A 27,811-nucleotide genomic window follows, 5' to 3' on the forward strand; every position below is an offset into this window, starting at 1 on the left:
AGATAACAGATTACATAAATACATTACTACTAGACAGGCTAGACAGGTGGTCCTATCTGTCCAGATGCCCATATACAGTTGCCTACTGCGCCTAAGTAGTAGTACTCTATTCTGGATAATAGTAGTGTATTTTAAATTTCAGTACTATAAAAAATAGATTACATTCTGCTAGTAGTACAATTACTCATTAATTAGTTGAACAGTAAATGAACACCATCATGTCTTCAGGCAGTAATAAGCATAGGAAAAAAAATCTATGCCTGCATTTACAGCAGGTAACGGACAAATATTTGTAATATGTAATGAGGAGTTGGGCAAGTAAAGTCATGTCTTCTTTAGAGCAACTAGCCAAATTATTCCCACAAATCCAAAATTATTATTTTGTTGTTTTTCTGTCTACAAATAAAAAGATAAAATAAATATGATTCTGATGCAGACTATGAGGTAACAAAAGATCAGCTTTTAAATCACTGTCATACTTAAAATGGCGATTTCGCTATTAACTTGTTCCAACTTGCTGGTTACATTGAGGAAATTCATCCAAATTACAAGTTTGAGGTGTTTTGTTGCAGAAAGGCCACAAAAATTGTAATAAAAAGGATAGGAGACAATAACTGTTCGTTTTACAGTAACAAGTTCGTTTTACAGTTAACATTGCACCAGCTGCTATTATTACTAACCTATAAGGCACTGAGACTCCTGACAACAGAGACTGGGAGAACTGCAGCAGCACGTCCGGTCCGTCGTCTTCAATCTCTGCTCTGACGCCGGACTCGCGACTCGTGACACAACCTGACCACCAATGCGGCTGCGCAACAATTTCCCGCCCGGCAACTCAGCCTAGAGAGACTCAGACATACTGATGCCTGATTGGCTGAGCGGCCGGGCAGGCAGGACTCAGGGCTCCCGAGGCTAGCCTCCGGTGGGAGCAGTTATGGGCTGCATTAGAGACTGCTGCATTAGTATTATTCCCCACTGGGTGGCAGTCTCTAAAGCAGCCCATAACATAACAGACTAATACATTCATATTGCGCAATGGAAGGACAGCTGGCCTCTTACCTTCTTGTGCAATATGAATGGATTAGTCTGTTATGTTATGTTATTATGAATGCAATGTAGTAAAGTTAGGAAACAATAAAAATTGCAATAATAAGCATAATTTGGTGGAGGGGTGGGGGGGTAGAGGGGGTCACCTTTCATATGTTTAAAAAAAAAAAAAAAAAAAAAAAAAATTTTTTTTTTTTTTTTTTTAATTAAAAATTAGATGTAATTCCCACATTGGCCAGGGGAGGCACTGCCTCACCTGCCTCTAATGAATGCACGTCCCTGGCTACCACCTTAAAGGACTAAAGTCTTAAATGTAATCTGTTTTCCTCTTGCTGCTTTTGCTACTACCAGGTGATAACAAACAAGATATTCTGCCATTAAAAAAGTGAAAACAGCATCAATACATGCTGCTTAAAGGGACAGTAAAGTCAAAAATAAACTTTCATGATTCAGATAGGGCATGCAATTTTAAACAACTTTCCAATTTACTTTTATCATCAAATTTGCTTTGTTCCCTTGGTGGTATTTTTGAACAGCTAAACCTAGCTAGGCTCAAACTGATTTCTAAACCGTTGAAAAACGCCTCCTAGCTCAGAGCATTTTGAAAGGTTTTCAGAGTTAGACTGTGCTAGTTCACATGCGTCATATAGATAACATTGTGCTCACTCCCGTGATGTTATTTAGGAGTCTTCACTGATTGACTACACTGCATGTCTGTCAAAGGCACTTAGATAAGGAGGCTGTCTCCAAAGGCTTAGATACAAGGTAATCACAGAGGTAAAAAGTATATTAATATAACTGTGTTGGTTATGCAAAAACAAGGATGGGTAATAAAGGGATTATCTATCTTTTTAAATAAGAAAAATTTTGGTGTAGACTGTCCCTTTAATATGAAGACATCTTTAATTTGAAACAAAAACACAAATCCCAACTACATCAATTTGGGAATAAATGTTCTATAAAACACATTCTTCAAGTTCTACCTCACAACAGTGACATTACCCATATAAGTACTTTACTCTATAGACCAAAAAAGGAAGCAGCTATTTCACATAAGAAAACACTGTTACCTGTATGCAGATACTTCCAAATTTAGTCCAGTCTTCACTTGCATAAGTTCCTGACAATCCTTAAGGCGTTCTGTAATTGTCAATGTAATGGTTTCTTTTTCACTTTCCAGCTCTTCTATGATGATCTAAAATGAGAAAATAAAATTGTTAAACGTTATACTACATAAAGAATACATTGTTTTGAATGTTATAGTTTAAGATTAAACTAAAAAAAAAAAAATCATTGTTAAACTTTTTTTTTTGGCATGATTTACTTTTGTAATGGACAAATGTTGCAGGGTTTTTTATTCCATCCAAAACAGTACATAAGAAAAATAAAGTAAATGTGTTCAGTGTTTAAGAAAGCTCTTTTACATTTTTATTTTTTTAAATGGAGAAAAAGAAGCTAGTACAAAAGCTACTGTAATAAAGACATTTTACAGGGAAATATAAGGGATGATAAAGAGATGTGATGGATTAGAGCAAGGGTTAATATATGGCACTTACAGTGTTGCTGGGAATACCGGGGGGCAACACAGCTGTTAGTGCCACTTCTCCTCTTCTTACAATATGGCAGCCAGGACTAGGGGTTTGATATGTTCCTGACAAAAGGCCTGCAGAGCCAGGGGTATGATTGATATTTCCTAGTAATGTGTATAACATTGTCATACTTTATTTAATATTAATAAGTTATTCATAAGAGGATTCATGGGTTGGGGAGAAGATCATTTTTTGTTGCTATTGAGACAATGAGGAAGAATTATGAAAGGTCTTGCGGACCTGATACGACAGTGCGGATCAGGTCCGCAAGACCTCGCTGAATGCGGAGAGCAATATGCTCTCCGTATTCAGCATTGCACCAGTAGCTCACAAGAGCTGCTGGTGCAACGCCACCCCCTGCTGACTCGCGGGCAATGGGCCGCCAGCAGGGAGGTGTCAATCAACTCGTATTCGATCGGGTTGAATTGCGGCGATTCCTGTCCGCCTCATCAGAGCAGGTGGACAGGGTTATGGAGCAGCGGTCTTTAGACCGCTGCTTCATAACTGCTGTTTCTGGCGAGTCTGAAGACTCGCCAGAAACACGGCCCTTCAAGCTCCATACGGAGCTTGATAAATGGGCCTCAAAGCTCTGATTTAAATGTTGCATTTATTAAATATTTAAACAATATGGACATTTTACCAGATTAGCTGAAAACTGAATTAACCTCTAGGGTGCAGAGGACAACTAAGATATTCTTTACTTTCTTTCCCATGAGGGGAGGACCTGACCAAGTCATCCTCTGTATTCACCCTTTTTCTCATACTCTAGTCCAGAAGTAATTTGTCATTTATGTGCATCACTATTTCCTGGAAGTTTATAATGATGTCACATGCAATGAGGAAGTCCACAGAGGCATTTCATAATGTGGAGCAATGCCCTTAAATCTAATGGAGGGTCACTTGTCTGCCTAGGTGGATGTGGTTGTTTGCCAGAAAAGCAGTGATCATCTACTCCACTGCACAACAGGTAGCTTATTATGGAGGTTTGAGGGATATGACAAAATGCCAATCTCCTTTGCTTATTTACTGAGAGGGACAGAAGACTTCTCAATTAGAAGGAAAATTCCTCTATGTGAGCTACAAAGGCACAAGAAATTTTGTCAGAATTGATGGCAAGATGAATGTAGTATGTTATCAAACAGAACGCTTCATTTTCCACTTCTTTATTAGAGTTTTAACACTGCTGATTTGCATTCTCAATTCCTTGGATATCTTTTTATATCCCTTTCCTGTTTTATACAGTTCAACTACCTTTTCCTGCAGATCCTTTGACAATTCTTTTGCTTTCCCCATGACTCAGAATCCAGAATTGTCAGTGCAGCACTGGATGAAAGATGCAAGGGTCTGTCAGGAGTACAGAAACTCATTGACCTTTTATACAAATACACTAATTACAAGAAAACAGATCACAGGTGAGGATGGTTACCTTTAATAGCCATTCAAACCCCTTTGTGTCAACTTATGTGCATGTTATCAGGCCAAAATCGCCTGGGTATGTAATCTTTTGATCAGTGTCATTTGGATAGTTTTTGTTGTCATTATGATTTAAAAAGAGTAAACACAGTTGATTGATAATAAATGGCTTCAGCCAAACACTAACCATGAGTGAATGAAAAGTTTTTGTGTTATCATTCATATTCTGTGAAAAATGGCCAAGAAATAATAAATTCTGCCAGGGTATGTAAACTTATGAGCACAACTATATATATATATATATATATATATATATATATATATATATATATATATAGATATATAGATATGTATTTATATTTTTATATGACTATATATGTTTTTGTTAATAACTAAATAAACATATAAATACATATCAATATTATAATAATAATAACTAGTATTTATATAGCGCCTTTCTCCCAGTGGGACCCAAAGCGTTTTTTCAGTGCTCACTCTCAGAATAGTTGTTATTTTTACCCAATTTAATGGTACCCATTTTATCGACCTCAGAAAGATGAAGGGCTGAGTTGGCCCTGCTGGGATTTGAACCTGTGACCTTGGATCTTTTAAACAGGCTTTTTTGTAGTCAGGGCATTTACCAACTGAGGTACCTCACATTTACACACAAATACATATTTAAATTTGTAAAGGCTTTTGCTTGCCTTTTTTCTAACACCTGAGACCTCATATCTTTGAGCCCTTATAGCTTTTATATGCAATATTTTTTTTAAATATTTTTTATCAGATAGTGTTATAATAAGTGTAACTGTACTGTTAAATGTATTTTTGATGTGTTTTGTGGAAGTTTTTTGTCTTGTGTACCAGTTAACCAGAGCTCTGAGTTTGAGGTAAACATTCTAGTGTAAATCTCAACTGGGCATTCACATTTACTTTCTATTACGAGCGCTCCTTCTGATGTGCACAAACAGCTGTGATAAACCTGGTATTGCTCGAGCAAAACAGTTAGAGCGCCACTCGTAATCTAGCCCTTAGTGGGAGCTTTTTGCTATTTTTCAATATGACTTCGAACTAAAATTATCAATATTAAGCGCATATTCTTCTGAAAAGAATAGTATATAATTTCTGTAGGTAAAAAAGTGCAAAAGTCTAAAAACGGCTACAGCTCAGTAATTAGAAATGTCCTAGCATTGAAAGAGTTACCTGTCCCTGAACCAGATAAGCACATTGAAATGTGCCTATATCTAATTACACTTATTATCATGAATATCACGTACAAATGGATAAAAAGGATTAAATGTTATACAATAAAAAAATCAGCAGAAAATACTTTACAAGGTAATTTATATATATATCGGAAATATAATTCTAATTTAAAAATATTTTTGCGCCTACAATTAAGGCAATTACATATTATATTATATTATGTGGGCCAACTGCGATTTCCCCATCGTTCCTAACCAATGTGTTTGTCTGTGATTAGCCGGTTGCTAGGCTGCTCGATATAAACTTAGAGCTTATCAATATTTAGCAGCTGTGATATTTTGCAGAAGTCAAGATCTATATCCAGAACTTCCATAAACGACTCATTAAACAAAAAAGGGGAATTTTAAAGGTTAAGTTTAACTATTTATGTTACAAAATTTACAAGAGCATTACACAAGAAAAATAAACTTCAAACATAGACATATACAAAGCAAACTATGAGATAAGCTAAAATGATTTTTATGGCAGGTGAACATTTTAAATGAATCTTACTGTACAGCTGTTTACACAATGAGGGAAACAGAGCTCTATATATTATACAGAATAATGCAGACTTCAACGCAGCGCTTCCATTCTGGAAGTAATTGGATTATCACAGCTGGCATTTGTGTTAAACACAAGTCAAACACTCCATACTTTAGCAAATATGGGCATTTTAAAAAACAATGACTCAAATATATATTAACACTGAGGGGAAAAATACCCATCAAACTCCCCACTTTGAACATTATGGGCTAGATTATGGGAGGAGTGCACATCTGCTAGACGTAATTTTATTGCGCTCCACGGTTCATGCTCGTATTACGAGTTGAATGTAAAATGTTTGTGCTCAAGCGCACACATATTCCTGATAAAAGATAGATAATGCAAGTTTGCGAATGCACAATCGCATTCCCCTATAGACTTTAATGGAGCCGTGATTTAAAAAAAAAAAAAAAAAACACCTAACAAGTCGCTCAAATACAGAAGCTTATATGGCATAATGTAAATTGTAATGTTCTGAACATTGTATATGTGTCTGTAACTACATAAATACATAAATACATATGTACACACACACATATATAAATACATAAATACATATGTACACACACACACACACATATACAGGGAGTGCAGAATTATTAGGCAAATGAGTATTTTGACCACATCATCCTCTTTATGCATGTTGTCTTACTCCAAGCTGTATAGGCTCGAAAGCCTACTACCAATTAAGCATATTAGGTGATGTGCATCTCTGTAATGAGAAGGGGTGTGGTCTAATGACATCAACACCCTATATCAGGTGTGCATAATTATTAGGCAACTTCCTTTCCTTTGGCAAAATGGGTCAAAAGAAGGACTTGACAGGCTCAGAAAAGTAAAAAATAGTGAGATATCTTGCAGAGGGATGCAGCACTCTTAAAATTGCAAAGCTTCTGAAGCGTGATCATCGAACAATCAAGCGTTTCATTCAAAATAGTCAACAGGGTCGCAAGAAGCGTGTGGAAAAACCAAGGAGCAAAATAACTGCCCATGAACTGAGAAAAGTCAAGCGTGCAGCTGCCAAGATGCCACTTGCCACCAGTTTGGCCATATTTCAGAGCTGCAACATCACTGGAGTGCCCAAAAGCACAAGGTGTGCAATACTCAGAGACATGGCCAAGGTAAGAAAGGCTGAAAGACGACCACCACTGAACAAGACACACAAGCTGAAACGTCAAGACTGGGCCAAGAAATATCTCAAGACTGATTTTTCTAAGGTTTTATGGACTGATGAAATGAGAGTGAGTCTTGATGGGCCAGATGGATGGGCCGTGGCTGGATTGGTAAAGGGCAGAGAGCTCCAGTCCGACTCAGACGCCAGCAAGGTGGAGGTGGAGTACTGGTTTGGGCTGGTATCATCAAAGATGAGCTTGTGGGGCCTTTTCGGGTTGAGGATGGAGTCAAGCTCAACTCCCAGTCCTACTGCCAGTTTCTGGAACACACCTTCTTCAAGCAGTGGTACAGGAAGAAGTCTGCATCCTTCAAGAAAAACATGATTTTCATGCAGGACAATGCTCCATCACACGCGTCCAAGTACTCCACAGTGTGGCTGGCAAGAAAGGGTATAAAAGAAGAAAATCTAATGACATGGCCTCCTTGTTCACCTGATCTGAACCCCATTGAGAACCTGTGGTCCATCATCAAATGTGAGATTTACAAGGAGGGAAAACAGTACACCTCTCTGAACAGTGTCTGGGAGGCTGTGGTTGCTGCTGCACGCAATGTTGATGGTGAACAGATCAAAACACTGACAGAATCCATGGATGGCAGGCTTTTGAGTGTCCTTGCACAGAAAGGTGGCTATATTGGTCACTGATTTGTTTTTGTTTTGTTTTTGAATGTCAGAAATGTATATTTGTGAATGTTGAGATGTTATATTGGTTTCACTGGTAAAAATAAATAATTGAAATGGGTATATATTTGTTTTTTGTTAAGTTGCCTAATAATTATGCACAGTAATAGTCACCTGCACACACAGATATCCCCCTAAAATAGCTATAACTAAAAACAAACTAAAAACTACTTCCAAAACTATTCAGCTTTGATATTAATGAGTTTTTGGGTTCATTGAGAACATGGTTGTTGTTCAATAATAAAATTAATCCTCAAAAATACAACTTGCCTAATAATTCTGTACTCCCTGTATATATAAATACATAAATACATATGTACACTCACACACACATATATATATATATATACATAAATACATATGTACACGCACACACACATATATATATATATATATATATATATATATATATATATATATATACATATATACATATTTAGACATGTATGTATATCTATGTTAAAGCCCTTTGCAGCCTTTTTTTTCTTTTACACCTAAGACCTCATATCTTTGAGTCCTTATAATTTTTTAATGCAATTTTGTTTTGTAATAATTTTTATCAGATAGTGTTAATATGAGTGTAGCTGTACTGTTAAATGTATTTTTGATATATTTTGTGCAACTTTTTTGTCTCGCATAACAGCTAACTAGAGCTTTCAAGTTATTATTATTGTTATTATTATTATCAGGTATTTGTAGATTCAAGTTGCGGTAATCATTCCAGTGTTTGTGCTCACGTGTTCGCATTTACTTTTAACTAGTAATACGAGCAGTATTATTATTATTATTATTATTCTTTATTTATAAAGCGCCAACAGATTCCGTAGCGCTGTTCATAGGTAACAAAGATAAAAGGACAGTACAATATGAGACACCAGACAAAATTTAACAAACAAATACAGGAGGAATTGGGAGCCCTGTTCCAGTGGGAACTTACAATCTAAATGGGTAGGAGGGTGAGAAACAGGAGGTGGGGACTGCAAAGGTGGGAATGATGTTAGTGTGAAGTTAGATGAGGGCAACTATTAGGCAAGTGGAATTAATTAGTTACTGATTTGGTTATAGGCTTCCCTGAAGAAGAAGGTCTTTAGGGAGCGTTTAAAGGAGGAGAGGTTGGGGGAAAGTCTGACAGCACAAGGAAGTGCGTTCCAGAGGGTTGGTGCCGCACGAGAGAAGTCCTGTAGTCTAGCATGAGAGGAGGTGATGGTAGAAGAGGCAAGGAGTAGATCGTTGTTGGATCTTAGGGGACGGGCTGGAGAATATTTGTTGATGAGTGAGGACAGGTAAGGGGGGGCTGCATTGGTAAGGGCTTTGTAGGTCAAAGTGAGAATTTTGAATTTAATTCTGCTGTGAATGGGGAGCCAGTGAAAGGACTCACTGAGGGGTGCGGCAGATAAAGAGCGTCGGGAGAGGTGGATTAGCCTAGCAGAGGCATTTAGGATGTATTGAAGGGGGGAGAGGCGGGAGAGAGGAAGGCCAGTTAGTAGGTTGTTACAGTAGTCAAGCCGGGAAATTACTAGGGAATGGATTAGCTGTTTAGTAGTTTCAGCACTCAGAAAAGGACGAATTTTGGAGATATTGCGTAGGTGGTTGCGACAGGATGAAGAGAGTGATTGGATGTGGGGTATGAAGGACAGATTGGAGTCGAGTGTAACTCCAAGGCAGCGGACTTGGGGTGATGGGGAGATAGTGGTGTCACCGACAGTGATAGTAAAGTTAGAAACTGGAGTAGAATTAGTTGGGGGGATTAGAAGAAGCTCAGTCTTGGACATGTTGATTTTTAGGTGGTGAGAGGCCATCCAGGAAGAAATGCCAGATAAGCAGCCACTGATGTGGGAAAGGACAGAAGGAGAGAGTGCAGGGGTGGATAGGTAGATCTGAGTATCATCAGCATAGAGGTGATAGTTGAAGCCATAGCTACTAATAAGTTTACCCAGTGAGGAAGTATAAATAGAGAAGAGTAAGGGGCCTAGAACAGAGCCTTGAGGTACTCCAACAGACAGAGGCAGTGGAGAGGATGAGTCACCAGCAAATGAGACAGAAAAGGACCTATTAGAGAGATAAGAGTGGATCCAGGAGAGGGCAATGTCACAGAGCCCAAGGGAGCTGAGATCCGTAGGAGGAGGGGATGGTCAACAGTGTCAAAGGCAGCAGACAGGTCAAGTAAGATAAGTATAGAATAGAGGCCATTGTTTTTAGCAGAAAGAAGATCGTTAGTAACCTTGGTGAGGGCAGTCTCAGTTGAGTGTTGGGGACGGAAGCCAGATTGCAGGGGGTCAAGCAATGAGTTGGAGGATAGGAAGTGTGTTAGGCGATCGAAAACTAGTTTTTCCAGGACTTTAGAAGCTAGCGGAAGTAGTGATATGGGGCGGTAGTTTGCAGGAGTATTGGGGTTGAGGGAGGTTTTTTTGAGGATGGGGGTGACCTTTGCATGTTTGAAGGCTGATGGAAATGAACCAGTAGTAAGGGATCGGTTGAATATGTGAGTAAGAGCTGGGGTGAGGGTAGAGGACAGAGAGGGTATTAGATGTGAAGGGATAGGGTCAAGGGGGCATGTAGTGAGGTGTGAGGAAGATATTAGGGAACTCACTTCATTCTCAGTGGTTGGGGGGAAGGTACTGAGAGTGTTGGAGGGGGTGACCGGGGGCGGAGATGAAAGGTTGCAGTCTTGTGGTGGGATGTTGCTTCTGATGGTAAGTGTTTTGTTGAAAAAGTAATCTGCCAGGTCTTGAGCACTAAAGTCAGATGAGGGGGGTGGTGTAGGTGGATAGAGGAGAGTGTTGAAAGTGGAGAAGAGACGTTTAGGGTTTGAGGAGTGAGAAGATATGAGAGAAGAGTAGTTTTGCTTGGCTAAGTGAAGAGCAGAGGAGTAAGAATAAAGAATTAACTTATAGTGTAGGAAATTGTGTTCAGAGCGGGATTTCCTCCAGGCACGTTCAGCAGCACGGGAGCATTTTTGTAGATAGCATGTTTGCTGAGAGTGCCAGGGCTGGAGCTGACGACGTGGAGTTTTGCGTATTTGTTGAGGAGCAAGGGTGTTGAGTGCAGAGGAGAGAGTATTGTTATAGTGGTTTGTAGCAAGGTCAGGGCAGGATACAGTGGAAGTGTGGGTAAGGCGTTTTTGAATAAGGTTAGAAAGTTGGAGAGGATCCACAGTGTGCAGATTTCTACAGGTGCGGAGGCGGGGGGTAGAAATAGGTTTAGCCTGTACATTGAGATTATAGGTGAGCAGATGGTGGTCTGAGATGGGAAATGGGCGACAGGTGACATCAGAAGGGGAGCAGAGGTAGGAGAATACCAGATCAAGAGAGTGTCCGTCACGGTGAGTACGGAATAGGGTGGATTGTGAAAGACTAAAGGAGTTTGTGAGTGAGAGAAGGCAGCAGGGGTAGATGGGTTATCAATGGGGATGTTGAAGTCCCCTAAGATTAGAGCAGGTGTATTTGTAAAGACAAAGTGAGAAAGCCAGGCAGCAATGTTGTCGAGGAATTGGGAGGTTGGTCCAGGGGGGCGATAGATAACTGCCACCTTGAGGGAGTGGGGGGAGAAAATGCGGATGCAATGGACTTCAAAGGAGGTGAAGGAGAGAGATGGATGAGGATGGAGATGCTGATAGGAGCAGGAAGGGGACAGTAAGATTCCAGCACCGCCACCATGTCTCTCACCTGGCCTAGGTGTGTGGCTAAAGTGGAGATCGCCATGCGTTAGAGCAGCAATGGAAGCAGTGTCAGAGGAAGAAAGCCAGGTTTCAGTAATTGCTAGAAGATTGAAAGCGTTAGAAACAAACAGGTCGTGAACAGTTGTAAGTTTGTTACAGACAGAGCGTGCATTCCAGAGGGCACAAGAAAAGAGAGGGGATAAGCGCTGTGGGTTAATGGAGATGAGATTGTTGGGATCGCGTGACCTTGAGTTTGTATTGTGGGGGACTGAGTGAGAGTGTATGAGTGTGGTGATTGCTGCAGGGCCAGGGTTAGGAGAGATGTCACCAGAAGCAAGCAGTAGTAGCAGTGAGAGTGACAGAAGGTGAGAGTGAGACTTGTAGGAGCGGGTATGACTAGACACAGGAGAGTAAGATGGGGAAGTATTGCTAAGGAAACAGAGTAGTTCATGAGAGGACAGCATAGGGGATGAGAGGAGGGAGAGATAAGGATAGTGTGGGGATTATTGATGTTATAAGGGCATGCAGTGAGTTTTAGGAAGATGGCAGACAGAAAGATCAGAAAGGACATAGAGAGCATTGTGCAGGTGCATTTAACTTTGCGTGCAAACGGGCGCAAAACCTTCATGATGCTCGCGCGGAACAGTTAGCATGCCGCTTGTAATCTAGCACTATATTTGTTACGTAAGATAGCCAAGTTTCCAATTACTGTACTTTGAAACACATATATTCCCATAGAAAACAGAGCTCAGTTTTCTAATTTTCCATTCTGTTTCTGAGCAAAACATTTCCTATTATGTTTTTATAGAAGGAAGTTTCATAACTTGTTAACTATCCAGGTGATGTCATTCCCTAGAGAGTGATGTCACTATCACTTACTAAAGCTATTTAGCATGAAGAGCAATAGCCTGTTCATAAAATAATTACTAACCAACATGACTTTTAAAAGAATTTACAGACGCAAGGCATAGATTGTGTTAGTTTTATGAAATGCTATCATGAGATTTCAGCACTCACGTCTTGGCTCCATATAGAGGATGTTGGAACGAATTTAAATAAACTGTTACTGGAAGGATATATACATTTAAAGGCACACAAATTGGCAACAATAAAATGTTCTAATGCAGGGGTCGATAAATTTGTTTAAGATTTAGGAGCCAGTATGGATATTTAGGAGCCAGACATACATGTAGAACTTGGAACCAGATAGATATGGAGAATAACTCAAAAAGTTAGGGTAAAATTCTAAGAATCAGTGGCTCCCTGGCTCCTGTGTTTGTAGAGCCCTGTTCTAATGCATTAGAACATTTTATAATTGCTTTATTGTTTGCACAGAGCTATGTGTTTAAAGGGACAATCAAGTCTAAATTAAGCCTGCATGATTCAGATAGGGAATGCAATTTTAAACAACGTTCCAATTTAATTTTATCATCAAATTTGCGTTGTTCTCTTGGAATTCTTTGTAAAACGCTAAACCTAGGTGGGCATAAATTGATGTCTAATCTGTTGAAGGCCGCCTCTTATCTCCGTGCATTTTGATTTTTTTTCACAGTTAGCACTAGTTCATGTGTGTCACGTAGGAATATATTGTGCTTACCCCCGTGGAGTAAGTTATGAGTCAGCACTGATTGGCTAAAATGCAAGTCTATCAAAAGCACTGAGATAAGGGGGCAGTCTGCAGAGGCTTAGATACAAGGTAATTACAGTCAGAGGTAAAAAGTGTATTAATATAACTGTGTTGGTTATGCAAATCTGGTGAATGGGTAATAAAGGGATATCTATCTTTTTAAACAATATTAATTTTGAAGTAGACTGTCCTTTTAACCCTCAAAAAGGGGAATGCATAGTTATTGTTAGTTTCTTATAGGGATATATATATAGTATAAGTTAGTATACTGGATTGTATACCATACTCAATTGAATTTATTCAACATTTCAGAGGAAAATAAAGGATTCTGCATAAATGCCATGAATAAGATAATTATAGGTCCTCAGGTCCTTCTGGACAGAATTATGTCATGAGCTATTCCTGAATACTTTCCCTTATCATAATTCATGTTTGTTGCTTCTGTTGCTTAGTAACCACTATAAAACAAACATTGTCTCTGTCATCCAAAGGGCTAACGAGATTTAACCACAGTAGGGGCTCACAATTTGGCAAAATTTACACTGCTGAAAAAATGTATCTAGTGACATTCTTTCCACAAAATTCCCCTATTCATGTGGTTTCCAGGTGGGACTTTACTTATGTGTTTAAATATTTTAAGAGTATTAACATATTGTAAGGTAGGACCTCTTTTTGAATACTTTCTGTTCTAGAAACCTAGACCAACACAAACTCTAGCTCTTTAAAGCTGTGCATCATGCTTCTTATTTTAATAAACATGAATAAACCCATGCTCTAGTTGAGATGTTTTGGAACCCTTGGGGTGAAGGCTTGCTCATGTAACCTTACATATTCATGATTGATATAGAGAATTCGGTTTTGAGCAACATTTCAATTTACTACTATTATCTAATTTGCTTCATTCTTTAGATATCTTTTGTTGAAGAAATAGAAATGCACATGGGGGAGCCAATCACACAAGGTATCTATGTGCAGCCACCAATCAGCAGCTACTGAGCCTATTTAGATATGCTTTTCAACAAAGGATATAAACAGAATGAAACAAATTAGATAATAGAAGTACATTTGAAAGTTGTTTAAAAATACATACTCTTTCTAAATCATGAAAGAAAAATGTTGGTTTCATGTCCCTTTAAGTTAAGAAGCAGTTATCTTATGTAGGTTTTCCACCTCAGTCATGTTTTCCAGAACAGTTATGAGTTGCACATGCTGCAGGGTGTAGAGGTAGCGACATGCATTGTGCCTCTAACGTGCACATGCACTCCCTGCAGCATAACTCATAAACTGTCCAGGAAAGCAAGGCTTAGCTGGCATCCCTATGACTGCTGCTTCCTAACCTTCTCAATACCTCAGCAGTGGCTGATTTCTCCCATTCAGTCCTTGCTGTCTAGTCTGTCTTCCCTAGAGCACCAAACTGTCCTCCCATACTCTCTCCCACTGCTTCCCCATCACAGCAAATATCCTGGTTTCCAGAGCAAAACCAGGAACTGCTCAGGATCTGCCCATGGTCCACCCAGCGCTCAATTACTAATATATACTATGCAAAAATATAATGTGATTAAATGACAATACTGAGTAACACCACTTTTACCCTTTACCAATAATAACTTATCAGACATGAGCAAAATGCCTAACATTCAGCAACCGAGGAAAGACAATTAGATGCCCTGCAATGTATGGGGAACTGGCTGCTAATATAAAGCAATAAAGGCGACAATTAATTCCTGGGACCAAAGTAACAAATGAAGGTAAACTAGGACGTACCAGTAGTAAAACAGAAAATGAATAGACAAACAGTGTCCAATACATTTAAATAAAATTATGTTTTTAAAGAAAGTAGTTAAAAATCTGGCGCAGTGTGAAATATGCAATCTATAAATATATTCTTCTAGGAGCAGAGAACAAGCCTAACAAAAGCAAGTTTCCTTACATACAAGTGCCAAATATAAAAAGAAACTATCAGACTTGTACCTCCCCCTCCTGCTGTAAGTTACAGTGACATTTACTGACTCTAAGCTACCATGAATGTGAGCTCCCCAGGAATTTTTGGCAGCTAAGGACTTTTTGGCTGCTTGTGCAGCACAATAGCTCAGGAAATAAGGTTTTCTGATTGATTTGCCACAAGCATTAAAGGGACAGTGTACTGTAAAATTAATGTATTTCAAATTAGTTGTTATACCGGCTGCAGAGTATAAAATGTTTGAGAAAGGGCTTATTTATTTAGTTTTTTTTTGTGTATATAAAAGAGCAGTGTTTCTTCTTTGAAACCACAACCCCAGGGACGAAATACCATTGGTGCGGCAGGTGCAGTTGCACCAGGACCCAGGTGCTGGTGGGGGCCCATAGCAGACATAGGCGTTTGCATAACATGTACAATCGTAATGCAGGGGAGCCTTTTATAAGTGTAGGTTGCAGGTCCATCTATCTATCTAATCTATTCTCAAAATCATTATACAGAGCAGCATGTATGTTATTACAATTGCTACTATTAATATTGAGTTATCTTTGGAGCGCCCCCTTTTGAGTAGGTCCACTACGGCACAACCCGTTAAAACAGGTTGAGCTTGCAGGCAAAATCAGATCTAAATTTCACATTCTGTACCCACACATTTCCTTATCTTATATCTGTCTGTATACCAAAGCTCTATACAATATACAATAGAACAATGGAACATTAACATTGTATTACTTATCTATCCTACACCCAACTGGGAGTGTAATTTCTTCTGCTAGCTGTGTTTGCATAGCTTGTCAATAGCCTATACTTAAGTATAGGTAGAGATACCAAAGGCGCCATCAGCTATTTCAAATGCTGAAATAAGGGTAAAGGATTTATTTGTAAACAATTTAATACATTCAGGGCTAGATTACAAATGGGGTACTATTTAGCATTTTCGCTTGAGTGCTAACACCACCAGAAGTAAAGTTTTTGCATGCACGGTTAGCGCTTGTATTGCAAGTTATATTGTATTGTATTGCACATGTGTGTGTGTGTATAAATATATCTATCTATCTATCTATCTCTCTCTATCTATCTATCTATCTATCTATCTATCTAAATACATATATACCTATACATGTATATACAGTCGTATGCAAAAGTTTAGGCACCCCTGACAATTTCCATGATTTTCATTTATAAATAATTGGGTGTTTGGATCAGCAATTTCATTTTGATCTATCAAATAAATGAAGGACACAGTAATATTTCAGTAGTGAAATGAGGTTTATTGGATTAACAGAAAATGTGCAATATGCATCAAAACGAAATTAGACAGGTGCATAAATGTGGGCACCCCAATAGAAATATTGCATCAATATTTAGTAGAGCCTCCTTTAGCAGAAATAACAGCCTCTTGACGCTTCCTATAGCCTGTAATGAGTGTCTGGATTCTGGGTGAAGGTATTTTGGACCATTCCTCCTTGAAAAACATCTCCAGTTCAGTTAAGTTTGTTGGTGGCAGATCATGGACAACCCGCTTCAAATCACCCCACAGATTTTCAATGACATTCAGGTCTGGGGACTGGGATGGCCATTCCAGAACATTGTACTTGTTCCTCTGCATAATGCCAAAGTAGATTTTGAGCAGTGTTTGGGTCATTGTCTTGTTGAAATATCCAGCTCCAGCGTAACTTCAACTTTGTGACTGATTCCTCAACATTATTCTCAAGTATCTGCTGATATTAAGTGGAATCCATGCAACCCTCAACTTTAACAAGATTCCCAGTACCGACACTGGCCACACAGCCCCACAGCATGATGGAACATCCACCAGATTTTACTGTGGCTAGCAAGTGTTTGTCTTGGAACTCTGTGTTATTTTGCCGCCATGCATAACGCCCCTTGTTATGACCAAATAACTCAATCTTTGTTTTATCAGTCCATAGCACCGTCTTCCAAAATGAAGTTGGCTTGTCCAAATGTGCGTTTGCATACCTCAAGCGACTCTGTTTGTGGCTTGTGTGAGGAAAAGGCTTCTTCCACATCATTCTCCCATACGCTGAATTGTTGAATGATGCACAGTGACACCATATGCAGCAAGATGATGTTGTAGGTTTTTGGAGGTGGTCTGTGGACTGTTTTTGACTGTTCTCACCATCCTTTGCCTTTGTCTCTCCAATATTTTACTTCTGGCCTTAACAAGAACTATGCCTGTGGTCTTCCATTTCCTCACTATGTTTCTCACAGTGGATACTGACAGCTTAAATCTCTGTGATAGCTTTTTGTAGCCTTCCCCTAAACCATAATGTTGAACAATCTTTGTTTTCAGGTCATTTGAAATTTGTTTTGAGGCCCCCATGTTGCCACTCTTCAGAGGAGAGTCCAAGAGAACAACAACTTGCAATTGGCCACCTTAAATACCTTTTCTCAAGATTGGATGGACCTGTCTATAAAGTTCAAGGCTTAATGAGCTCCCCAAACCTAATGTGTGTTCCAATTAATCAGTACTAGGTAGTTACAGGTATTTAAATCAACAAAATGACAAGGGTGCCCAAATTTATGCACCTGACTAATTTCATTTTGATGCATATTGCACATTTTCTGTTAATCCAATAAACCTAATTTCACTACCGAAATATTACTGTGTACTTCAGTTATTAGATAGATCAAAATGAAATTGCTGATTCATACACCCAATTATTTATAAATGAAAATCATGGAAATTGTCAGGGGTGCCTAAACTTTTGCAGAAGACTGTATATTCGTATAGATATATAGGTATAGATATATATTTTACAATAATATAATTATATATATATATATATATATTTATATATATATATATATATATATATCTATATATATATATAAGTATATATTTAAAAATAAAAAGATTTTTTCTATATGAAAAATATGCAGTGTCGGGTTAGCACACATGAAGAATGTTATCTTAAGGCACATTAGGTAATTATTAAATATAAAATATTGAAAAACATATTAATAATAATAATTATTATAGATGTTCTTAAAAATTCTAAAAAATAATTTGAATATATACTGTATATATATTTTACAGTAACCATAATAATTATTAATAATAATTTATATATACAGAGAGAGAGAGAGAACGAACGAGTAAGGTGAACTCTCACAAACAGTCTTTAAATGTCAGGGTGCTGAATATGGATGAAATACAGCAGACAGAAGACAGCACTCACTGGGCTTAAGAAATGCAAAATATGCTGTTTATTTAGTGTACACAGAATATTTATACCCACCAGTGACCCTTCCCCCACCAAACCTGTTGCCAGGGCAACCAGCCCCCAACTAAAGCTATACATATTAATCAATAGTGACATATACATAAGATAATACATAGTGACCAAGCTGTGACATAAAAAGTGCTACAACGTTCATTGTATGAAAACATATATACAACGCAGGAGCTAAAACCATATGTAGATAAAAAAATTAGCAAAACACAACATCTGACAATCTTCTATGTAAGGTTGTAATTTGCACAAGTAGATAGTCCAAGATTAGTAAGGGAATGAACTGTAAGCCCATGAACAAGTGTATGTATGCCCAATTGCAATTTGTCTAGATTGGAGCTATCTTTTATTCTGTTTCCCGTATTACTTACTTGATGTTCCCTGTCCCTGAGTATACATAGAGGCTTGTCAGCCACATCCTATCAGAAGTAACACAGCCTACTTATATGCTACCGGCGCTTCGCATCACATTGAGTTATTTGTGAGTACACACGCGCTACCCCTGGATGTCACTCTTATGCAGTGCTGGATACACGGTATGATCCTTAACAATATGTACAGCTGTTCTGTAGTGTGTATTCATGTTGCGCATATGGTTGCCTTGTTTACAGCTTGCCTACTCTTACAGCCATTGCTTGATTGCGGTTCTTAGGATTTTAGCTCAGGGCATACATACACTTGTTCATGGGCTTACAGTTCATTTCCTTACTAATCTTGGACTTTCTACTTGTACATTACATTACAGCCTATATGGTTTCAGCTCCTGCGTTGTATATATGTTTTCATACAATGTACGTTGTAGCACTTTTTATATCACAGCTTGGCCACTATGTATTATCTTATGTATATGTCACTATTGATTAATATGTATAACTTTAGTTGGGGGCTGGTTGCCCTGGCAACTGCTTTGGCAGCTTTTTGCACAGGGGGGAGGGTCACTGTTGGGTATAAATATTCTGTGTACACACTGTAACTCTGGTCTGATGAAGGGGAGCATTCCCCGAAACGTCACTAAATAAACAGCATATTTTGCATTTCTTAAGCCCAGTGAGTGCTGTCTTCTGTCTGAGATATATATATATATATATATATATATATATATATATATTTATATATATATATATATATATATATACAGTACCTCACAAAAGTCAGTACACCCCACACATTTTTGTAAATATTTTATTATATCTTTTCATGTGACAACACTGAAGAAATTACACTTTGCTACAATGTAAAGTAGTGAGTGTACAGCCTGTATAACAGTGTAAATTTGCTGTCCCCTCAAAATAACTCAACACACAGCCATTAATGTCTAAACCATTGGCAACAAAAGTGAGTACACCCCTAAGTGGAAATGTCCAAATTGGGCCTAATTAGCCATTTTCCATCCCCGGTATCATGTGACTCATTAATGTTACAAGGTCTCAGGTGTGAATGCGGAGCAGGTGTGTTAAATTTGGTGTTTTCGCTCTCACACTCTCTCATACTGGTCACTGGAAGTTCAACATGGCACCTCATGGCAAATAACTCTCTGAGGCTCTGAAAAAAAGAATTGTTGCTCTACATAAAGATGGCCTAGGCTATAAGATTGCCAAGACCCTGAAACTGAGCTGCAGCATGGTGGGCAAGACCATACATCGGTTTCACAGGACAAGTTCCACCCAGAACAGGCCTCACCATGGTTGAGCAAAGAAATTGAGTGCATGTGCTCAGCGTCATATCCAGAGGTTGTCTTTGGGAAATAGACATATGAGTGCTGCCAGCATTGCTGCAAGGGTTGAAGGGGTGGGGGGTCAGCCTGTCAGTGCTCAGACCATACGCTGCACACCTAATCGCCTAACCTTTCCAACAGTGTAAGTTTTGGGGATCAGAAATAAATAAAAAAAAGTTTAAAAAAGATATTTTTACAAATATAAAATTAAAAAAAAAACTTTAAAAAACCTTAGCACCCAGGTGAGAAAGTGCTTAGCACTCAAAGGGTTAATGATAATATATGCAATAAACATTGAACATTTTATAATTAGTAATCTTAGTTTATTCTAAAATTATAGCCGTGTGGTCAGTAAAATCCTAGCGGTGCACCCATTAAAAAGGTCATGGGAGAACACTAAAAAATCATCATCCATTTAGCTTTTTAATTTCTCAAACTTCTGCATTTTTAATTTTAAAGAAGATACGGCTAGATTACGAGTTTTGCGTTATGAGTGAAAAAGCCTCATAACGCTGCTTTTTCACTACCGCTGGTATTACGAGTCTTGCAGGTATTTCTGTACCGCACACTTTTTTGGCCATAATGCAGCATAACTACCGCAGCTTTCAAAAAGTCCTTTTTCAATGGGACTTCCACAGCGCCGGTATTACGAGTTTGCCTGTCCGGCAAAAAAAGTGAGCGGTACAGCCAATACCGTCAAGATCCATACCGTAAACTGAAAGTCAGTAGTTATGGGTTTTATGCTACAAAGCTGTAACATAAAAGTCATAACTAAAGTGCTAAAAAGTATAAGCATAAACTACCTATTAACCCCTAAACCGAGGCCCTCCTGCATTGCAAACACTAAAATAAAATTATTAACCCATAATCTGCCACTCTGGACCTCGCCCCCACTATAATAAACATATTAATCCCTAAACCGCTGCACTCCCACATTGCAAACACTAGTAAAATATTATTATCCCCTAAGCTGATGTCCCTAACATCGCCGCAACCTATATTACTGTTATTAACCCCTAATCTGCCGCCTCTAACGTCACCGCCACTATACTAAAGTTATAAACCCCTAAACCTAACCCTAAATCTAACCCTAACACCCCTACTTTAATATAATTAAAATTAATCTAATTAAAAATTCATATCATTAACTAAATAATTCCTATTTAAAACTAAATACTTACCTGTAAAATAAACCCTAAGCTAGCTACAATATAACTAATAGTTATATTTTAGCTATCTTAGGTTTTATTTTTATTTTACACTCAAGTTTGTATTTATTTTAACTAGGTAGAATAGTTAGTAAATAGTTATTAACTATTTACTAGCTACCTAGCTAAAATAAATAAAAACTTACCTGTAAAATAAAACCTAACCTGTCTTACACTAACACCTAACCTTACACTACAATTAAATAAATTACATTAATTAAATACAATTAACTAATTAAATTACAAAAACAAACACTAAATTACACAAAATAAAAAAGAAAAGTTATCAGATATTTAAACTAATTACACCTAATCTAATAGCCCTAACAAAATAAAAATAAAAAAAACAAAATAAAAAAAAACCTAGCCTAAACTAAACTACCTATATGCCTTAAAAGGGCCTTTTGCGGGGCATTGCCCCAAAGAAATCAGCTCTTTTACCTGTAAAAAAAAATACAAACAACCCCCCCAACAGTAAAACCCACCACCCACACAACCAACCCCCAAATAAAATCCTAACTAAAAAAACCTAAGCTCCCCATTGCCCTGAAAAGGCATTTAGCTCTTTTTCAGACTTCTGCCCATCTGGAGGACCACTTCTTGCCGCTTGGATGAAGACTTCTCCCGGCTTTGTTGAGGACTTCTTGCCACTTGGATGAAGACTTCTCCCGGGTTTGTTGAGGATGGATGTCGGGTCTTCAAAAACTGTAAGTGGATCTTCGGGGGTTAGCGTTAGGTTTTTTTAACGGTTTATTGGGTGGGTTTTATTTTTAGCTTAGGGTTTGGGCAGAGAAAAAGAGCTAAATGCCCTTTTAGGGGCAATGCCCATCCAAATGCCCTTTTTAGGGCAATGGAGAGCTTAGGTTTTTTAGTTAGGATTTTATTTGGGGGGTTTGGTTGTGTGGGTGATGGGTTTTACTATTGGGGGTTGTTTGTATTTTTTTTTACAGGTAAAAGAGCTGATTTCTTTGGGGCAATGCCCCGCAAAAGGGCTATTGGCAGTTTAGTTTAGGCTAGGGTTTTTTTTTTATTTTGGGGGGGCTTCTTTATTTTGATAGGGCTATTAGATTAGGTGTAATTAGTTTAAATATTTGATCATTTCTTTTTTATTTTGTGTAATTTAGTGTTTGTTTTTTTGTAATTTAGTTAATTGTATTTAATTAATGTAATTTATTTAATTGTAGTGTAAGGTTAGGTGTTAGTGTAAGACAGGTTAGGTTTTATTTTACAGTTAAGTTTTTATTTATTTTAAATAGTTAGCTAGTAAATAGTTAATAACCTAGTTAAAATAAATACAAACTTGCCTGTGAAATAAAAATCAAACCTAAGATAGCTACAATGTAACTATTAGTTATATTGTAGCTAGCTTAGGGTTTATTTTATAGGTAAGTATTTAGTTTTAAATAGGAATTATTTAGTTAATGATCATAATTTTTATTTAGATTTATTTTAATTAAATTAAAGTTAGTGGGTGTTAGGGTTAGACTTAGGGTTAGGGGTTAATAACTTTAGTATAGTGGCAGTGGCATTATGGGCGGCAGATTAGGGGTTAATAAGTGTAATGTAGGTGTTGGCGATGTCGGTGGCAGCAGATTAGGGGTTAATAAATGTAGGTAGGTGGTGGCGGTGTCTGGGACGGCAGATTAGGGGTTAATAAGTGTAATGTAGGTGTCGGGTGTTAGGGTTAGGGTTAGACTTAGGGTTAGGGGTTAATAACTTTAGTATAGAGGTGAGGTGAGGTTGGGGGCGGAAGATTAGGGGTTAATAAGTGTAGGTAGGTGGCAGCGGTGGCGGGGGCAGCAGATTAGGGGTTAATAAGTGTAATGTAGGTGGCGGCGATGTGGGGGGCAGCAGATTAGGGGTTAATAAGTGTAGGTAGGTGGCGGCGATGTTGGGGGCGGCAGATTTGGGGTTAATAATGTTGGTGTCTGGGTGGCAGATTAGGGGTTAATAAGTGTAGGTAGGTGGCGGCGATGTCCAGGGCGGCAGATTAGGGGTTAATAATGTAGGTGTTGGGGCGGCAGATTAGGGGTTAATAAGTGTAATAAAGGTGTCGGCGATGTCAGGGGCAGCAGATTAGGGGTTAATAAGTGTAGGTAGGTGTCGGTGGTGTCGGAGGCGGCAGATCAGGGGTTAATAAGTGTAATGTAGGTGGCGGCAATGTCGGGGGCGGCAGATTAGGGGTTAATAAGTGTAGGTAGGTGTCGGCGGTGTCAGGGGTGGCAGATTAGGGGTTAATAAGTGTAGGTAGGTGTCGGTGGTGTTGGGGGCGGCAGATTAGGGGTTAATAAGTGTAATGTAGGTGGCGGCGATGTCGGGGGCAGCAGATTAGGGGTTAATAAGTGTAGGTAGGTGGCGGTGGCGGCAGATTAGGGGTTAATAAGTGTAGGTAGGTGGCGACGATGTAGGGGGCAGCAGATTAGGGGTGTTTAGACTCAGGGTTTATGTTAGGGTGTTAGGTGTAAACATATATTTAGTTTCCCCAAAGGAATCAATGGGGCTGAGTTACGGAGCTTTACGCTCCTTTATTGCAGGTGTTAGTTTTTTTTCAGCCGGCTCTCCCCATTGATGTCTATGGGGAAATCGTGCACGAGCACGTAAAACCAGCTCACCGCAGCGCTGGTATTGGAGTGCGGAATGGAGCTCAATTTTGCTTTACACTGCAATATTGGCTGCTAAAGCCGGGGTTTTGTAAACCTGTAATACCAGCGATGTAGGGATGTGAGCGGTGACAATAGCTTGCAAATTAGTACCAAGCAGCTCTTACCGCAAAACTCATAATCTAGCCGATAGTTTTTTAATTGTGTGGAAAAAAAAATGCTCTTAGACAGTGATGGATTGTGAGTGCCCAAAATCTTAAGAAAACTCAAAGCCCCACACTACAAATGAGTAATTTCTTTATTATTATTAACTACTAGAGAAATAAAAAAATAAAAAAGCTACTTCTTTCATTTCTACTCTATCAGTGGTTACAACTTAAAAACCCCACTTGTTTCATTGGTATAAGCAGATAGAGCTTTAAAAATAATAGGCCTCCCATTTTCATTGGTTTGAGGTATATAGCTTTAAAAAACATAATTTATGCTTACCTGATAAATTCCTTTCTCCTGTAGTGTAGTCAGTCCACGGGTCATCATTACTTATGGGATATTAACTCCTCCCCAACAGGAAGTGCAAGAGGATCACCCAAGCAGAGCTGCTATATAGCTCCTCCCCTCTACGTCACACCCAGTCATTCGACCGAGAACCAAACGAGAAAGGAGAAACTATAGGGTGCAGTGGTGACTGGAGTATAATTTAAAAATTTAGACCTGCCTTAAAAAACAGGGCGGGCCGTGGACTGACTACACTACAGGAGAAAGGAATTTATCAGGTAAGCATAAATTATGTTTTCTCCTGTTAAGTGTAGTCAGTCCACGGGTCATCATTACTTATGGGATACCAATACCAAAGCTAAGTACACGGATGACGGGAGGGACAGGCAGGATCTCTATATGGAAGGAACCACTGCCTGAAGAACCTTTCTCCCAAAAACAGCCTCCGAAGAAGCAAAAGTGTCAAATTTGTAAAATTTGGAAAAAGTATGAAGAGAAGACCAAGTTGCAGCCTTGCAAATCTGTTCAACAGAGGCCTCGTTCTTAAAGGCCCAAGTGGAAGCCACAGCTCTAGTAGAATGAGCTGTAATCCTTTCAGGAGGTTGCTGTCCAGCAGTCTCATAGGCTAAGCGTATTATGCTACGAAGCCAAAAGGATAGAGAGGTAGCAGATGCTTTTTGACCTCTCCTCTGTCCAGAATAAACGACAAACAGGGAAGAAGTTTGTCGAAAATCTTTAGTTGCCTGTAAATAAAATTTCAGGGCACGGACTACATCTAGATTGTGCAGAAGTCGTTCCTTCTTTGAAGAAGGGTTAGGACACAATGATGGAACAACAATCTCTTGATTGATATTCTTGTTAGTGACTACCTTAGGTAAGAACCCAGGTTTAGTACGCAGAACTACCTTATCTGAATGAAAAATCAGATACGGAGAATCACAATGTAAGGCTGATAATTCAGAGACTCTACGAGCCGAGGAAATAGCCATTAAAAACAGAACTTTCCAAGATAACAGCTTGATATCAATGGAGTGAAGGGGTTCAAATGGAACACCCTGTAAAACGTTAAGAACTAAGTTTAAGCTCCACGGTGGAGCTACAGTCTTAAACACAGGCTTAATTCTAGCCAAAGCCTGACAAAAAGCCTGAACGTCTGGAACTTCTGACAGACGTTTGTGTAGAAGGATGGACAGAGCTGAGATCTGTCCCTTTAAAGAACTTGCAGATAAACCCTTTTCTAAACCTTCTTGTAGAAAAGACAATATCCTAGGAATCCTAACCTTACTCCATGAGTAACCCTTGGATTCGCACCAGTGTAAGTATTTACGCCATATCTTATGGTAAATTTTCCTGGTAACAGGTTTCCTAGCCTGTATTAAGGTATCAATTACTGGCTCCGAAAATCCACGCTTTGATAAAATTAAGCGTTCAATTTCCATGCAGTCAGCTTCAGAGAAATTAGATTTTGATGTTTGAAAGGACCCTGAATTAGAAGGTCCTGTCTCAGAGGCAGAGACCAAGGTGGACAGGATGACATGTCCACTAGATCTGCATACCAGGTCCTGCGTGGCCACGCAGGCGCTATTAGAATCACTGATGCTTTCTCCTGTTTGATCCTGGCAATCAAACGAGGAAGCATCGGGAAGGGTGGAAACACATAAGCCATCCTGAAGGTCCAAGGTGCTGTCAAGGCATCTATCAGGACCGCTCCCGGGTCCCTGGACCCGTAACGAGGAAGCTTGGCGTTCCGGCGAGACGCCATGAGATCCATATCTGGTTTGCCCCAACGTCGAAGTATTTGGGCAAAGACCTCCGGATGAAGTTCCCACTCCCCCGGATGAAAAGTCTGGCGACTTAGGAAATCCGCCTCCCAGTTGTCCACTCCTGGGATGTGGATCGCTGACAGGTGGCAAGAGTGAGACTCTGCCCAGCGAATTATCTTTGATACTTCCATCATTGCTAAGGAACTTCTTGTCCCTCCCTGATGGTTGATGTAAGCCACAGTCGTGATGTTGTCCGACTGAAACCTGATGAACCTCAGAGTTGCTAACTGAGGCCAAGCCAGAAGGGCATTGAGAACTGCTCTCAATTCCAGAATGTTTATTGGAAGGAGACTCTCCTCTTGAGTCCATGATCCCTGAGCCTTCAGGGAATTCCAGACAGCGCCCCAACCTAGTAGGCTGGCGTCTGTTGTTACAATTGTCCAGTCTCGCCTGCTGAAGGGCATCCCCCTGGACAGATGTGGCCGAGAAAGCCACCATAGAAGAGAATCTCTGGTCTCCTGATCCAGATTCAGCGTAGGGGACAAATCTGAGTAATCCCCATTCCACTGACTTAGCATGCACAATTGCAGCGGTCTGAGGTGCAGGCGTGCAAAAGGAACTATGTCCATTGCCGCTACCATTAAGCCGATTACCTCCATGCATTGAGCCACTGACGGGTGTTGAATGGAATGAAGGGCACGGCAAGCATTTAGAAGCTTTGTTAACCTGTCCTCTGTCAGGTAAATTTTCATTTCTACAGAATCTATAAGAGTCCCCAAGAAGGGAACTCTTGTGAGTGGTAAGAGAGAACTCTTCTCCTCGTTTACTTTCCACCCATGCAACCTTAGAAATGCCAGTACTAACTCTGTATGAGACTTGGCAGTTTGAAAGCTTGACGCTTGTATCAGAATGTCGTCTAGGTACGGAGCTACCGAAATTCCTTGCGGTCTTAGTACCGCCAGAAGAGAGCCCAGAACCTTTGTAAAGATTCTTGGAGCTGTAGCCAACCCGAAGGGAAGAGCTACAAACTGGTAATGCTTGTCTAGGAAAGCAAACCTTAGATACCGGTAATGTTCTCTGTGAATCGGTATGTGAAGGTAAGCATCCTTTAAATCCACTGTGGTCATGTACTGACCTCTTTGGATCATGGGTAAGATTGTCCGAATAGTTTCCATCTTGAATGATGGAACTCTTAGGAATTTGTTTAGGATCTTTAAATCCAATATTGGTCTGAAGGTTCCCTCTTTTTTGGGAACCACAAACAGATTTGAGTAAAACCCTTGTCCGTGTTCCGACCGCGGAACTGGATGGATCACTCCCATTAGTAAAAGGTCTTGTACACAGCGTAGAAACGCCTCTTTCTTTATCTGGTTTGTTGATAACCTTGAAAGGTGAAATCTCCCTTGTGGCGGAGAAGCTTTGAAGTCCAGAAGATATCCCTGAGATATGATCTCCAACGCCCAGGGATCCTGGACATCTCTTGCCCAAGCCTGGGCGAAGAGAGAGAGTCTGCCCCCCACTAGATCCGTTACCGGATCGGGGGCCCTCACTTCATGCTGTCTTAGGGGCAGCAGCAGGTTTTCTGGCCTGCTTGCCCTTGTTCCAGGCCTGGTTAGGTTTCCAGCCTTGTCTGTAGCGAGCAACAGCTCCTTCCTGTTTTGGGGCAGAGGAAGTTGAAGCTGCTCCTGCCTTGAAGTTACGAAAGGCACGAAAATTAGACTGTCTAGCCCTGGGTTTGGCTCTGTCTTGAGGCAGGGCATGGCCTTTACCTCCCGTAATATCAGCGATAATTTCTTTCAAACCGGGCCCGAATAAAGTCTGCCCCTTGAAAGGTATGTTA

At 39.5% G+C, this 27,811-nt stretch overlaps 1 protein-coding gene across 1 annotated transcript in view; it reads right to left on the reverse strand.

Annotated features, from left to right (window-relative positions):
* Positions 1-27,811, reverse strand: part of SYNM (synemin) — a 114,733-nt gene that overhangs the window by 71,143 nt on the left and 15,779 nt on the right. Inside the window, exon 2 of the mRNA XM_053717615.1 lies at positions 2,118-2,242. Within this exon, the coding sequence (XP_053573590.1) occupies positions 2,118-2,242 (125 nt within the window). The remainder of the gene's footprint in view (positions 1-2,117; positions 2,243-27,811) is intronic.

Source organism: Bombina bombina, chromosome 6 (genome assembly GCF_027579735.1).
Source record: "Bombina bombina isolate aBomBom1 chromosome 6, aBomBom1.pri, whole genome shotgun sequence".
Classification (NCBI taxonomy): Eukaryota; Metazoa; Chordata; class Amphibia; order Anura; family Bombinatoridae; genus Bombina; species Bombina bombina.